The 14,904-nt window shown below is 58.9% G+C and overlaps 1 protein-coding gene across 2 annotated transcripts; it reads left to right on the top strand.

The window, feature by feature from the left end:
- The first annotated feature begins 582 nt into the window (after nucleotides 1-582).
- LOC129148951 (protein Daple-like) lies at nucleotides 583-9,446 on the top strand. 2 transcript variants are annotated; one of them, XM_054715433.1, is made up of 5 exons: nucleotides 583-626; nucleotides 1,883-2,007; nucleotides 3,976-4,065; nucleotides 6,012-6,187; nucleotides 9,251-9,446. In XM_054715433.1, the coding sequence occupies exons 1-5, from the start codon at nucleotides 609-611 to the stop codon at nucleotides 9,364-9,366; spliced, it is 525 nt and encodes a 174-aa protein (XP_054571408.1). In that variant the 5' UTR covers nucleotides 583-608; the 3' UTR covers nucleotides 9,367-9,446. The 2 variants fall into 2 exon arrangements, with proteins under 2 accessions (XP_054571408.1, XP_054571409.1); XM_054715434.1 differs by lacking the exon at nucleotides 6,012-6,187.
- Nucleotides 9,447-14,904: the final 5,458 nt, after the last annotated feature.

Genomic DNA, 14,904 nt, shown 5'->3' with positions numbered 1-14,904 from the left:
CGCTCCAGAACCTCCTATTTTATTGTCTCAGGAGTTGCAATCAGAAAGGGACTTGGACTGGGGAGAAGAGCCGGGCAAGGACAGAGTTTCAGAGCAAAGATGTTCTGATTCCGTGTTTTCCAAAAGTGTTTCAGTGCAAGAACCCTTTTTCCAAAAAGGCGGACCTGCAGAGCCTTCCATGGGAAGGGCTGTCACAGGCTGCTCTGTTGAAGTGGGTCCGAGCCTTCCTGTCCTGTGTCCCCAGCCCCTAGTGGGGCAGTTGGGGTGGCAGCAGAGAACCCCAGCGGACACAGTTTGAGAACCGCTGATGGTGCTCAGCCCTCATTTACACGGGACAACCTGAGGCCCAGAGAGGGGGGTGGGTTTGATGGAGGCGCACACCTGGGACAGAGGCTGGGAGTGCTCCTCAGCCCTGGGCCCTGCGGCTCTCCACCCCCAGACTCACCTCCTGGACCGAGCAGCTGCAGGAGGAGCAGGAGGAGCTGCGCACCCAAAACCGGGAGCTGCAGGCCTCCCTGAGGAATGAGCAGCAGAATTTCCGGATCTGCCAGAACTTGTACCACGAGATGATGGCGGAGCAACGGTCCAAGGAAATCTCCCTGACCAAGATGAGCGTCCAGTGCGAGGTGAGGCCTGGGGCTGGTGGGCCTCAGGACACCGGGCGTGCGCCCTGGGCTGACAGCCTGGGGCTCAGCCAGGTCCGCAGGGGTCCCCATGGGCGTCTGGGCCCAAAGCCTGTGTGTGAACGTCACCCCGAGGCCGAGAGGAAGCCAGAGGCGTTTAACGGGGACAAGCACCTTGGCTGGGGGATGTGTTAGAAAAGACCTTTCACGGACCTTTGCTCTTTTCTTTTTTTAAGTACATTTTTATTGATTTGAGAGAGAACACGGGAGAGGGAGAGAGAGAGGGAAACATCAATTGTGACAGAGAATCATCCTTCAGCTGCTTCCTACAGCACCCCAGCGGGGGATCCAGCCGGCAACCTGGGCATATGCCCTTGACCGGAATGGAACTCAGGGCCCTTTAGTCCGCGGTCCGATGCTCTCTCCGCTGCACTAAACCGGATCGGGCCTGACTTTGCTTTTGCAGGGTCGGGGCGGTGCATGGAAACAGCCGAGTGCCGTTTGCTCTGTCCTCTCGGCTGAGCTCTGTGCTCTGTGCTCCCCGTGTCCTCGCATTGAATTCTCGCAATGCCTTTGTGAGCTGGGGGCCGTCCTCATACCTCTGAGGCAGTGGGTCTGGACTCCCGTTTGTTTGCAGCCAAAGCTTGGGCTTTCCTGCCCCTCCCACCGGAGGACATTCTGGATCAGGAGTTGAACCACCTCAGCCCGAAATTCCTATCCAGCCCGTCATTTATTTTGTTGATGTCAGAGCGAGGAAGGGAGAGGGAGAGGGGGATGGACACATCAGTGCTGAGAGAGAATCTGATGGGCGGCCTCTGCACGCTCCCTCCTGGGGATCGGTCGCTCATCCTGGGTGTGTTCCTTGACCAGGCCTCTCACCAGGGAACTCCGGGTGCATGGGAGGCCGCTCCATCCACGGAGCCACACCCGCCGGGCAGCTTCTGAATGAGACAGTTTACATTCCTTTTCCAAACGGCTGTGACGTCCTCAGAACCTGCCGTGCACTGTGCACTTATGGCGCCTCCCAGCTCACACTGGCTGCGTGGTCAGGGCTCAGGGGCCACACGTGGGCAGTGGCTGCCCGACTGGCCGGTGCCCTTGGCCTCCCCGTGTCATTGGCTGTGTTGGTCCTTCCGACGGTGTAGCTCCTACCGAAATGGCCATCTTGTGCGCGTGGCCTTTTCTTCTCTGGGGAGCCGTTTCCCAGCAGGGGAGCCGCAGGGCCGTGGTGTGGGAGACATTGTGGATCTCTGTTCCAGTCGCTCACCCGCTTGAGGAAGGACTTGGAGGAGGAGAGACGGCACCTCTGGAGCCAGATAGACACCTTGAAAGAGCTGAACCAGAGCCTCCTGGAAGCGCGTGCCGGGACCTGGACTCCCAACATGTAAGGGGCGTGGGGTGACCGACGCCTGTCCACAGGGCTCCGGGCTTCCAGCTCCACGCCCAGGCCTCCACATTCAGGGCAGAGAGCCCCCTGGCGCACTGGCGTCCCCAGGGCAAGAGGACAGACCATCTTCCCAGCGCACCCGTCTCTCCGTTCCCAGGAACGGGTCTAGATTTCTGCACGGAGGGGTGGTTGGATTTTGCTGGTTTACCAGACATGCCCACTGCCAGACCCTTCTCCATCTGCTTCTGAGTGAAGCTCAGTTTAAAAATATGACAGAGGTAAAGAGAGGCACCTGGGCAAGTGATCCAGGTCACGGCTGAGCCCTTTCCGTGTCTGATTTCCCCCAATGGGCTGGAGAGAGGGTTGTGGGTGCGCAGTGATCGTCCTCTCTCTGCTGACATGACACGGACCTGGCTGTGCGTAGGCCCTGCCGGGTGCACAGAACCAGTGACCCGGTGGCCACGCACCAGCAGGGCTGATGGGATGTGAGCAGAGCTGTGTGCATAGCAGACAGATGGTGAGGAGCTCCATGGAGGTGTAGAAGGACGCGTAGTGGTGAGAGTTGGGGTTCTGCTGCTGACCCGGATGGGGACAGGGCTAGCCAGTGGGGCGGGAGTTGGGGGAATATGAGGGTAGAGCACGGGCGGTCTGGGTGCAGGGAAGGCACACGCAGTGGCAGGAAGGTAGGCTGGAGCCGGGGCACACAGATGTGGAAGGCCCCCAGGCCTCGCTAAGGGGTGGGATTCATGGGAGTGAGTGTTTATGGGAGGCTGGTCTACAGGGCCGAGGCAGCTGCCCGGAATGAGGCGGGAGGGAGAGGCTTGGTGCTGGAAACCTTGTGGTTGGAAGTCAAGTAACCCGAGAGGCATCTGGTGGGCCCAGGGTGGCCTTCACCCTTGGGTGGTGTGCTGACAGACTGTCCTTCCTTGTGATGGGGAATGGCTGGCCATGAGGGGCAGAGGGACATGGTCACAGTGACCACAGGGTCCCTGTCCCAGCCCCCCGGGTCACGGTGCTGCTTCACCGTTCTCCCGGATTCTTCTGCTCAGCTCCCGCTGGCTCGCCACCCACTCAGGATGGTTTACAGGGGAAGGCACACTGTAGTTTGGGGCAGAAATGACTGTGGCCTGAGTTGGCTCTCTGTAACGCAGTGCGTACAAATGACCAGCGGAGGTTGGGCAGGTGAGAACCAGAAGCTTCGGGGCCTGGGACCCAGGGGCATGATGTGCTGATGGTTTGCATTAGACAGTGTCTGCAGGAGGCCAGGGAGTTGGCCGGCTTCCTGAGTTGCTCCGAGGGGAGTCTTCCCAGCCCAGGGAGGGTTGCGGCGCCTGCCCTCAGTGAGTTAGTGCGCCTGGTGTTGGGGTTCGGTCAGAGCCAGACCGGGAAGCGCTCTAGCATAAGGCCGAGGAGCACGGCTGTGGGAGGAGAGGAACAGACTAGAAGAACAGATGCCGAGACAAGGGCGGTGGGAGCCGAGCGGGGTCCATGGTCCTATGCCCAGCGGTTTGCAGTCATCACTGTTCACGGCTGCTCACTTCACGGTGATTTCTCGGAAAAGCCCTCGGATTAGGTGGGACCTGGGCAGCCTCCTGGCCAAGGAGCCTGAGCTGCTGCCTCGATCCAGGGACTCACTTTCCAGCGAGGAACCCAGGTCTGAGCTGTCAAGGCCACGGGTGTGTGACCCTGAGTTTCACATGGTTCGGGCCTTGCTCTCCTGAGATGAGGTACAGCCTGATCCTTGGTGCTTCAGCAGGTCTCCTCGCGTGTTAGGTTCCCAGGCCCACGTCACGTGCTTCCTTCCCCATATTCCCCACGTGACGGACATGACGGCCATGAGCACCGTGATGTCTAAGTCCCAGGAAAATGCCGGCCCTTCTGGGCCAGGTCCCAGCCTGGGTCAATGAGTCCATTTACACGTTTTATTTAAAGCCAGATCGTTTTCTCTTTCTCCTCTGTTTACAGAGATTCATTGAAGACCATGCTTACAGGAAAGGCAGAGGAGGAGGACGTGTTTACAGATCTGTACGAGGCCCAGTTTCCTGCTCCCAGGACGTGAGTTGATCTCAGCGGCAGTACCTTAAACACAGAACAGAGAGCTGCTCTTTCTCGAGTGGGGAAAGCCATGTGGAGCAGGGACCAGTTGGGTGGGCCCGCACCTTCCCCTCCGTGGCAGGTCCCCTGTGCGCACGTCCCCCCCAGCTCTGAAAGCATTGAGTTTCTTTCCGTCCTGCCCTCAGGGCCATCCTCTGAGGGATGGCGAAGGCCAGCTGGCCTGGAGCCTGGGGAAGGGGCAGGGAGTCTGGTTTAGAGCCACTGGAGCAGGACTCTCAGGTGTGTCTCCAGGTTTCAGGACCCGGAACGCCGTGTTCCTGTTTGGGGAAGGAAGCGTGGGCCGGACACCGGGGCCAGCACCATGGTCTTCAGGCACAGGCACCTCTAGGGCTTCCCTGCATTCCTCTGGGGTCTCTGGGCCCCGGGTGGCTCACCATCACATTCCCTTCTCCAGAGCAGCAGCCTGGTGGCGGGCCAGCTGGGTCCCTGAGACTGCCGGGCTCAATCCAGCAGGCCTTCCCCTGGGCCCGGCCTGAGCCCCAGGGGCTGGGCCTTCAGATCGTCCTGTCCCAGCCCAGCCTTGAGGCCAAATCACCATGAACCCTGCCAGGCCTCTCTGTTGACACCCCAAAAGCACAGAATGTCCCCCCCTCCGCCTGTCCCTGTGGGGACGGGACACTGAGGCATCGATGAGGAAAGGGAGGGAGCTGGGGAAGCACCGTGCTGCTCGGGCGCAGCCAGGATGGAACCAGATGCGGTTCTTCTTGGGACATGAGGATGCCCTTCCCGGTTCGCTGCAATGTTCCCCTTTACGTTCACTGCTTTCATTCATTTATCTTTATTTCATTTTATTTATCCTGTATAATAAAAGGCTAATATGCAACTTGTGCCCTCAACCGGGACTTCGACCCGGGACCGGGGCCAGCCAGCCCACTGCCTGTGTTCCCTCTCCCAGGCAGGCCGGGCCAGAGGGGCCCGATATCGGCTTGGACCAGCCACACCCCACCCTCGGACCAATTCGTGCCCTGGGCCTCCAGTATATATATTTGAAAACATATTTTTATTGATTTCAGAGAGGAAGGGAGAGAGAGAGAGAAACATCAATGATGAGAGAGAATCAGTAATTGGCTGCCTCCTGCACGCCCCACACTGGGAATTAAGCCTGCAACCCGGGCAGGTACCCTTGACCAGAATGGAACCCAGAACCTTTCAGTCCATAGACCGACACTCTCTCCACTGAGCCCAACTGGCTATGGCTATTTTAATTTTTTTTAAACCTCACCTGGGGGTGGGGAAAGAGAGAGAGACCTCAATATGAGAGAGACACATTGATTGGTTGCCATCCCACACACGTCCCCACTGGTCCCAGGGATAAATCTGCAACCTAGGTACATGCCCTTGACCCAGAATCAAACCCTTGACCCTTAGGAGCTTGGGCCAATGCTCCAACCCCTGAGGCACGCCGGCCAGTGTTCACTCCTTTCCATCCAAGTGGCCCACTGGGCCCTGCCCTCTTGCCCCTCACCCAGATTCCTCAGTGCCGGGAAGGGGCAGTGTCTGCCCGCCTGTTCCACCCGCTGTTAGCTCAGCCAGAAGTGAGGAGGCCTCCTCTCCCGGAAGTGGCCCTTGGATGGACCGTTGCCAACACACCTAGATGAGCACGGACCTCTTCCGGGGCCTCCCGTGACCCAGGTGGAGGGCTGCATGGGAAGCTCTGTTTCCCGAGAGGCTCGTGCGGGGTTCTGCCCCCAGGACTGCCTCTCCCTCCCTGGTCTGTGCGAATGACCTGCACAGGGTGTCCCATCCCCTGAGGCCACATGCGACGATCATGGTGCTAGTGACACACATTCGTGGGGAACCTGGTGCTGAACCCCAAGTTAATGGCCACTTCCCCGGCTGGAGGAGCAGTGAGGGTTGGCAGTGTCCTGAACCTCTCCTTCTAATAGGAGAAAGCGCTGGAGTCGAGGCAGAGCCTTCCTCAGATTCTTCCATCGCCAGAGAAACAGCTCCAGAGGACAAGCCCAGTCCCCCGCAGAGAGCCCTCCCGGGGCCCTGGAGGCCGCCCCCGCGTGCTCGTGCTGGCTGGAAGACAGAGATGCCCGCCGTGGGCCCCCGCCAAAGGGTAGGAGGCGCTGGCCTGGCTGCAGGAGGGCAGTGAAGGGGAGGATCGCAGGCCTCCCTCGTGGGCAGGGCAGAAGCATGGAGATGCGAGCTGGGTGCGCACACGTGTGCGTGGAGCCTGAAGGGGGTGCCCCGCACACCCACGTCGGCCCCTCAGGTGTGTGAACAGCCAAGTAGAACATGTGAACCCACGTCTCTGTGGTGGCAGTTTCGTCCCAGAACCATTTAGTTCCTTCAGCAGGAGAAGCCTCCCATCACGTACCCTGTGGTGGGTCCTCGAGTATCCAGAGCGGATCTCCATGCAGTTACCGCAGAGACAAGCTCAGGAGAGTGTGTTTGTGGGCTTCCTGGTCTCTGCCAGGCCTCGGATTAGCCATTTCTGCAGGGGGATCCCCCGCAGGTAACACGTCATGGACATCTGCCGGGTCTTCAGCAAGACTCGGGCTCTGCTCTTTCCGTCCCTCTAAGAGCAGGTGGGGCTCTCTTCTCCCCCTGACCCGGCCCTGAGCCCTCCCTCCAGGGGGCGCGCATTTAGGGCTGTGGTGGGCGTGAGCCAGAGGTTCCAGTGGATTTCTAGCTGCGTGTGCTGCTTGCGTTTCCTGAGATCTAAGAGGCTGGCCGCTGGCAGCTGCCCCATTTCGTGCTCATAGAACGAAAATGAATGGGCGGCGGCAGTGACGGTTTTGTCGGCATTGCCACCAGCCCACAGTGACTGGGAGAGGTGCCCCGAGCTGCATCCTGGTTCCAGAGAAGGAAGGTGTGGTGGGGGGCGCTCATCTCACCACCGATTGAACAAAGCCATCGCCTTAAACGCGGTTTAGTTCTCAAATTCACTTGGAAATACCATTTTATCGGTTACTTACCTATAAACCCGCCAAGCATGCGCCCTGGGACGTTAAATTTGCTGAAGGACACTAGGACTTTCTGAGGACGGGGCCATGCCTGAGACCCGTGCGCTCCCAGGGGCTGGCGGTACAGGACCTGACAGGACCCAGGGCCGGAGACAAGCCGCCCTGTGAGTGTGACGGCCACCAGCCGTTCCGGGGCCGTGACCACTTCCAGTCCTGCTGTGTCGCCCGAGGTGCAGAGAGGAGTGTGCGCTCGCGGACACGCTGTCTGGGCGCTGGTGCTCGCATTCCCGGCCTCTCGGGAGGCGAATTAGGTGAAACGCTCACGTGCAGGGAAATGATCCTGAAGCTCATTGACTTATTGACATTGTTTTATCCAGAGGGTTCTGCAGCCTCAGGTTTCCATACTGGCCCTTCAAACTTTTTGACAAGTATCACCTCAACTGTGTGATTGGCTGAGTTGGTTAGTGAGCGATAATCAGCCTAATTGAGTTAACTTTCTGAGAAAAAACTGCTTGACGGATCCAACTGTCGCTTGGATCCCTGAGTGAGCAGGTCCGTGGTTGATGTCAGCAACAGCAGCCGTGCGATGGTGCTGGCTGGGCTCTGCGGCCTTTCGGTCGTTGACCCGCTTTATCCGTCTCCGTGAGTCTAACTGCCGGGTGAGCTAGGCACGGTCCCTGTCCCCTGTTCAGAGTGGGAAGTGAGGCTTGACAAGGGTAAGCACTGGCCCCGAGGACAAGTGTTGGAGCTGGGATCCGAACCGGGACTGACAGGTTACGGGGCCCGAACTCTTACCCTCTGTGAGCACGGCCTGTGCTTCAAGCTGCTTTGGTCCCTGAAGATGCTACACCTGGGGGCACCCGCACTGAATAGTGGGCCCCTTCTCCTTTGGTGTGAGCTGTGGCCAGCAGGTGGTGCTGTGGGGGAAGAAATAACAGGGGTGCAGCCCTGCACTTGAATCCTCAATCAGAACGCGGAGAAATCCCTTCTATTCATGTATGTGACGTGTTGAGGAAGTCAGACCACTCGTCTGCTCTCATGAGACTATGATTTGAAGGTTGTGAAGGGCAAACCTAGAGGAGAGGATGCGTCGGGATCTAAACTGCGATAATCCTTGAGTTGGAGGGTGTTTGGGTATCAAATAGAGGGAGGTATTTTCATTATGTTCAAATCATCCTGCCTTAGAGGCTGTTAGATGTTCAAGAATCATGAGTGAGCACTGCCCGTGTGGCTCAGTGGTGATAGCATCGCAGGACCGAAGGGGCACAACTTCGATTTCCAGTCAGGCGCACTTACCTCGGTTGCAGGATTGATCCCTGGCCGCGGTTGGGGTTCGTGAGAGAGGCAACCAGTGGATGTATCTCTCTCTCATCGATGTTTCCCTCTCTCTCTCCCTCCATCCACCTACACCCTCCCTTCCACTCTCTCTGTAAAGATCAATGAGCACAATGCCCTCCGTGAGTACTTTTTAAAAGAAGTATTATGACTGAGTAGGTCAGGTGAACTACTTCCCTGCATGCAGCAGGCCAGAAACATGCCACTCAGTGTCCCAAGGTCTTCGCAGAGGAGCAGGAGTTAGTTGTGTGTGAGCCACGTTGTCAGGGAGCCTGTCACTAAAATGGAGGAGTAAGCCCAGCTGGTGAGGCTCAGTTGGTTGCGCATCGTCCCATGAACCAGGAGAACACCTTCTGATTCCCGGTCAGGGCACATGCCCAGGATGCGGGCTCCATCCCCAGTACGGGGCGTGCAAAAGACAGCCCATCCATCTTTGTCATCATTGATGTTTCTATCTCCCTCTCCCCCTCCCTCTCTGAAAATCAATAAAAACACATTGGACCAGAAAATGGAAGAGTAAGAAAAGCCGCGCCCTAAATCAATAACCCCCTTGTTTAATCATTTCCCCGTTGAAATGAAAAGTAGTCTAACGCGTGGTCTCCTGGAACAACACAGAATTCTCCTCTCAGCCACGCAGAGCACTGGCTCCCGGGCGCCACGCCCTGAGCTCAGTGCAGTCAGAGCAGGAGTGGCTCACCGAGTCCTGGTTCGGGTTGGGCCGGGGGAATGTGGCCGTCTCTCCTGGGCTGGACAGGATTCGGATTTTCCAAGTACATTTAGCGAAGGTAGCGTCATTGGTCGTTATTCAGTTCATTGATTTGCTCTTTTCTGTGTTTTTTCCTCCTTCCTCCCTTGGGTTATCCGGGATAACAATTTAGCAACCAGACAACAAAAGAGTGCCTTTTGGAGCAGGAAGAAGAAGGACGAAGTCAAAGACAAGCGTCCAGGGGCCAGCTCGACTCTGTCTAACCTTCTGCGTTTCTGCACCTGTTGAGACAGCCCACCCTCTCCTCCCTAACTAGCCTCTCCCTCTTTCCCACCCGAAGATTTATGATCCTTTCCCTTTATCCCTGTCTTGACCATATACCCTTTATTTCTGAAAATTAAAAAAAAAAAAATCAACAACAACAACAAACACAAAAGCCCAAAGAAAATCAGTACTTATGGAAAAAAAAAAAAAACAAGATCCTGTAGCAAATGGAAACCTCTATCGCCATGACAACAAGGCCACATCAAAGCCAAGGAGTCCCCATCGCACTGTCTTAGTCACTGGCTGTGTCCTCTACTTGGACTCTGGCGCTGGCCCTGCTTCCTGGGCTGCCACGGCCTGGTCCTCCCTCCGCCGGGCTCCCGTGGGCGCACTTGGAAACGCGAAGTGTCTCGGCGTGGCTGCTGTCTGTCCATCTCCGCCTCTCTCTCCTCATGGTGAGTTCACGCAGTGGATGCCTGATTTCAAGTGGTAACACGAGGGTGCTTCAGACCTCACAGTGGGTGTAACATTGAGGGGCTGAGGGAGGGGGGCAGGTCCTGGGAGAGTGAGGAGAGGGCCTGCAATCCTGACAGTGGGTGGGGCTCCGGGCCCACAGCCCCCGGGCTGCCTGGAGCCGGACGCTGTGCAAAACAGCCTTGTCCTCAGGCTCCTGGAACTCCAACCGCGGGCATTTGCCACTTGTGTTTGGAGAGCCCATCCCTGCCCCACTGCGAGGTAGCTGAAGGTCTTTTAGGGGGTTTTCCCTCATGGCTTTTTAAAATTGGGATTCTGTTTACCTTTGATAAGAGTATTGTTCATGGCAGAAAACTCAGAGATTGCAGGAAAGCACAAAATACAAGGTGAGCTCCGTGTGCAGTCAGCGGCACCGTGCGGAGATGAGGATTCTTAAACAAACGGTGGTTGGGGTGGCCACCGACTTGGTTCTCCAATCCTAAGGGTGCCATCCCGGACCGTGAGGGCCCGGTCCACAGTCTCGAGTGGTCCTGAGCGGACACGGGTCAGGGTGCTTTTAAGTCGGGGATCTGAGGACACGGTGTCACACAGCGGGTGTGCCCAGGAGTTCATGTGCTGGCCTGGTGCCAACGTTTTGTGGCTCCTCGTGAGTTGGTCCCTCATGTTCTCCCAGCTGCTCAGGGCCCGTCCTGTGAGCGATGGTCGGAGCGAGGGCGGCCTCCCGGGCCTGGGCTCAGGTCTGCGGCCAGGGCCTCCCGCTCAGACCACGGCCGTGAGGCGCAGCCCCGCTTTTGTCCCCGGGCTCCGTGTGCCCTGCTGCCTCTGCTCTAGGCCTCGGTGTGGTCGCCCCCTTGGCCTGGGATGTGGCAGCCCCGTTTCTCACTGTCCTTCTCTGCCCCAGGCCCCGGGGACCTAATACTAATGGGAGCCCCTGCCACCCCGGGGAGGCAGCCTGGACTGCACAGATGCCTCTGCTGACCCAGCCCCCAGCCCTGGCGTCCTGACCACGGGCGCTGTGTGTGCTGGGGCGACGCTAGGCTGTGAACAGGCCCAGCAGGAGCGGAAACTTTGGTCCTGGCCGTGTGGCCTGCGCAGGGGACGCCCTGGGGGGAGGGCCCTCCGAGGACCCTCCTGCCCTCACTCCCGCCTCTCTGTCCTCCTCTCTTCTCTGTAGGACACTCCCAGTTGCCTGATGACCCATCAAGGTACCTGGTCAGAACCACCACGCTCTCCTGACCACCGACCACCGACCACCGGGGGCCAGGCTGGCCCACCTGCCAGGAGAGGAGGGAGGAGGCCTCCAGCTCTGTGCCCGCAGGAGGACTGTCAGCCCCTCCGGGGAAGCTGCTGGAGGCGGGCGGTGTGTGAAGCCCAACTTGAGACCAGCTGAGGCCGAGGCCCACCCAGTGCACCCTGAGGCAGCCCCGCCTCCCAGAGCCTGTCTCTGGGCAGAGCCGGACACCACACAGCTGCCCGCTGGTGCGCGTCCCTGAACGGGGTCGTCAGCCTGGCCTCGGCCCAGCTGCTTGTGGCCCGTGAGCCAGAGACCTGCAAACAGGAGTCTCCCTGCAGCCGGAGGTTCTGAGGCCTCGGGGGGCAGAGAAACAGCCAGCCACCCCCTGCCACTCCCTCCCCCAGCTCCTTCAGAGCCTGGGCCCCCAATGCTGACCACTGGACAGGAGGCCCTTCTCACTGGCTCCCCCAAAGGAATCGAGGCTGGCTCCCCTGCAGCCATCCGCCAAGGGCCGCCATGGCCATAGGAGGCGGCGGCAGCTCCAGCCCAGCACCGCGCAGCCCCGGCTGCCAGGACGAGGACTCAGCCCCCGACACGCAGGGCAAGTGGCCCCCGTGGCCCCTGTCCCGGCGGATCTCAGCCTTTCAGAGAGGACGGGTCCAGGGCAGGACCACAGAGAGGGGCTCCCTGCCAAGAGCCCGCACAGGTCTCCCACGTGGCTCCCCCGCCAACGGACCCCTGAGAACCTCAGTCGTGGGAACAACTCGGAGAGCAGGCGGGCGTCCCCACTGCAGCGTGGGCCCGGCAGACGGTGGTCCGAGGATGGAGCGTGGCCCTGGGTGACTCGTCTCCTGGTCCGCAGCTCCCGAACCTTCCAGACCCCGACGCGCCTTCTGACCACCTGGGCCTCCTCTCCCATCGACCTGAGGGGCGGGGAGCGCCTCGGGAACGAGGAAGGGGTCCCCCGCTGCTTCCGTCTGTGCTGCTAGTGACAACGCTGCGCCCGCCCCCAGGGTCCCACTCCCACGATGGCAGCACGCGTCTGACCCTCCAGCCACTGGTCTCTGGACCGAATCCACGCTGGCCTGGGGCTGCGCGCAGGGCAATGCCAACCCCACTTCCCCGAGGCCGACACTGTGAGCGAGCCCCTTAGAACACGTGTCAGCAGCCGGACCTCCACGAAAGCGTGTGTGTGCGGGTGCGGGTGAGCAGATACACATGCACGCATGCTCTCAGGGCTGGGCCCTCGTGGTCCGGAAACTTGACTCCGTCTCCAGAAGCCTGGTGATCCCAGGAGAAGCCCCGCCCGGCCAAACTACAAAGACCTCGAGGCCCGGGATGGACCCTGGATCAGGCTCACTGTTCCCCGGAGCATTGCCTGCCAGGCCTGGCCCCACGCCCCTCAGCCAGGGCCAGGCGGCCTGCCAGGCAGGTGGCCTCAGGCTTTGCCTCTCTCCAGCTGGCTCCTGGGCCTCCTGGCACCCGCCCCCTGCTCACTTTTCTACAAACACTGGCTCTGCCAGGCCTGGGTCAGAGAAGCCCGCCCACCCGCCCCTCCCTGCAGCGGCCGCAGTGTGCAGAGGGGGCCTGTGCGAGAGGCAGGTGCAGCCTGATCGGTATCGCGGCTGCAGCGCCCAGTGTCCCCATCGAGGGTCAGACTTTGGTTCCTTATTTCTGAGTGACTTCCTGGGATAGAAACCAAATTTAATGTATTACATACTTGTGTAGGCACTCGTGAAATATATGTGCTCTGAAGTGTCCCCCAAATGTATGTACCACAGGGTGTTCCCCCAAAGTACACGCACTTTAACAGCTGATAACTCCATTTTCACTCCTTTTCAGGGTTAACGGATTTGACGGAATGGGTGAGGCCAGACTGAGCCTTGAACAAAGAAGGTGTATCCTCTGGACTTTCTTATGGGGACACATACAGGATGAAGGGTCTGGTCCCGACCGGGCCACAGTCCGGGCATCCAGGGCCGCTGTGGACAGAGGATGCGCAGAAACACCGAACACAGCGATTCTCGGTGTTTGCGGTTCCATTGCTTCATTATCAGCAGCGCCGGGACCAGACTAACGCCACCGTGGAGCCGCAAACATCAAGCATCGCTCCTTCGGTTCGGTATCTGTGCGCATCTCTTTCGGCAGCTGCCCTCGATTCCTCGACTGCTGGGCGTTGGGTACCCTAAACTTTACCTTGTATGTGTCCCCGTAAAAAGCCTCGTGGAGAAATGTTCTCCATTCAAATCTTAGTCTGTCTGCACCCATTTCTTCAAGTCGGTTAAACCTGAAAAGGAGTGAAAATTAAGTGCCTTAGCAGCTGTTAAAGTGTGTACATTTTGGGGGGACACTATATTTCCACTCAGTGGGGTGCAATTTTCCATCATGTGTCTGACCTCTATAAACCTGTTTTTTTGGGGGGGCACCCGATATTTATATTCAACGGAGAGCAATTTTCCATCATGTGTCTGACCTCGGTATACCTTTTGGGGGGGGCACCCTATATTTACATTCAGTGGGGAGTCATTGTCCATCACATGTCTGACCTCTTTATACCTGACTTTTGGGGGGACAGCCTTGTTCAGGAGCTGCGGGCCCAGGAGATGAGTCACCCAATATATTTACATTCTATGGGTGTCCTTTTCCATCACGTGTCTGACCTCTTTGTTCCTGTTTTGGGGGACAGCCTATATTTACATTCAATGGGGACTCATTGTCCATCAGCAGCCCGACCTCTGTATACTGTGTTGGGGGACAGCCTATGTTGACATCAGTTGGCGTCCATCTTTCTCGTGGGGAGTCGCACCTGCTGTGTGTATGTGGCCGGGTTGCTGACATTCGTGGCCTGTTGTTCGCTAAGGTGCTCTTCCTGGGATGGGCTCGGCCTGGTGCCTGGGGATCTCTCAGGAGGTTTTCCTTTGGAGCTAATGTGCTGAGAACTGGGCATGCTCACAGGGTCTGTCTCCCGAGTGCTTTGACATTGTCCTAAGTAGGCATTGAAGGATGGCTTTGTAATAAAATGTGTTGGAGTAGAATTGAGTCCTCGTTTTCCTCTCCGCTCGTCACTGGCAGCGATGTCGGGGCTCCGGGCTCCCCGCGTCGGCCCCCAGGCTCCTGGGCCCTGGAATGCAGACCTGCCTGGGCCAGGAGGTCAGAGAAGGGGCAGCGAGGCTTCCTGTTCCCCAGGCAGCAGCTTCCCCGGCCTCGGTGTGTGTAAGTTCCTGTCGTTGAATCCCATTTTGATTTGGGATTTATGTCACAGCAGGAGCTCAGCTTCAAAGGATCCTTTGGATTTTCCAAGGCGACTCCACTGGGAAGGGCAGAGGAGGGAGGAGGACGGCACGTGAAGATCCCCCCTGACCCACTCTCATGGCGGCCTGTCCAGCTGCCGCCTGCGTGTCCCTTCCTTCCTCACCAGCCTCTGCTGTCAGGTGCCTTTCGCCCTCCTTTCCCATTCTTTCCCGAGGCCCTGCTCCTGTGGGAGCCGCGCACTCAGCGAGCCGCCCTCCCCATGCTGGGAGCCGAACTGAGCGCAGGCCCTGCAGGCCGCCTCCCCTGCGCCTTGGGCTGTTGCAGGGTCTGACCCTGGCCAGGCCCCCCGGGAGCTCTCAGCCTCTGTCCCCTGACTCTCTCCCGTCTGGGACAGCTCTCCAGGGCTCCCACTGGCCAGTCCCTGGGTCACCCCCATCCCCTCCACAGACACTCATTGAAAGCTTCCTGGGTGCTGGCTCCCGGGTTCCACCGTGGAGGCAGCCCCCCCCACCCCCCCCTCTGCAGGGCTGAGCACCTGCTCCCCTAGCACTGACCACTCCTGAGCTTGAGGCCTGAGGTCGGCTGCCTCAGACCCCCTGCCC

This window comes from Eptesicus fuscus, chromosome 5 (genome assembly GCF_027574615.1).
Source record: "Eptesicus fuscus isolate TK198812 chromosome 5, DD_ASM_mEF_20220401, whole genome shotgun sequence".
Classification (NCBI taxonomy): domain Eukaryota; kingdom Metazoa; phylum Chordata; class Mammalia; order Chiroptera; family Vespertilionidae; genus Eptesicus; species Eptesicus fuscus.
This window is presented reverse-complemented; position numbering and strand designations above follow the sequence as displayed.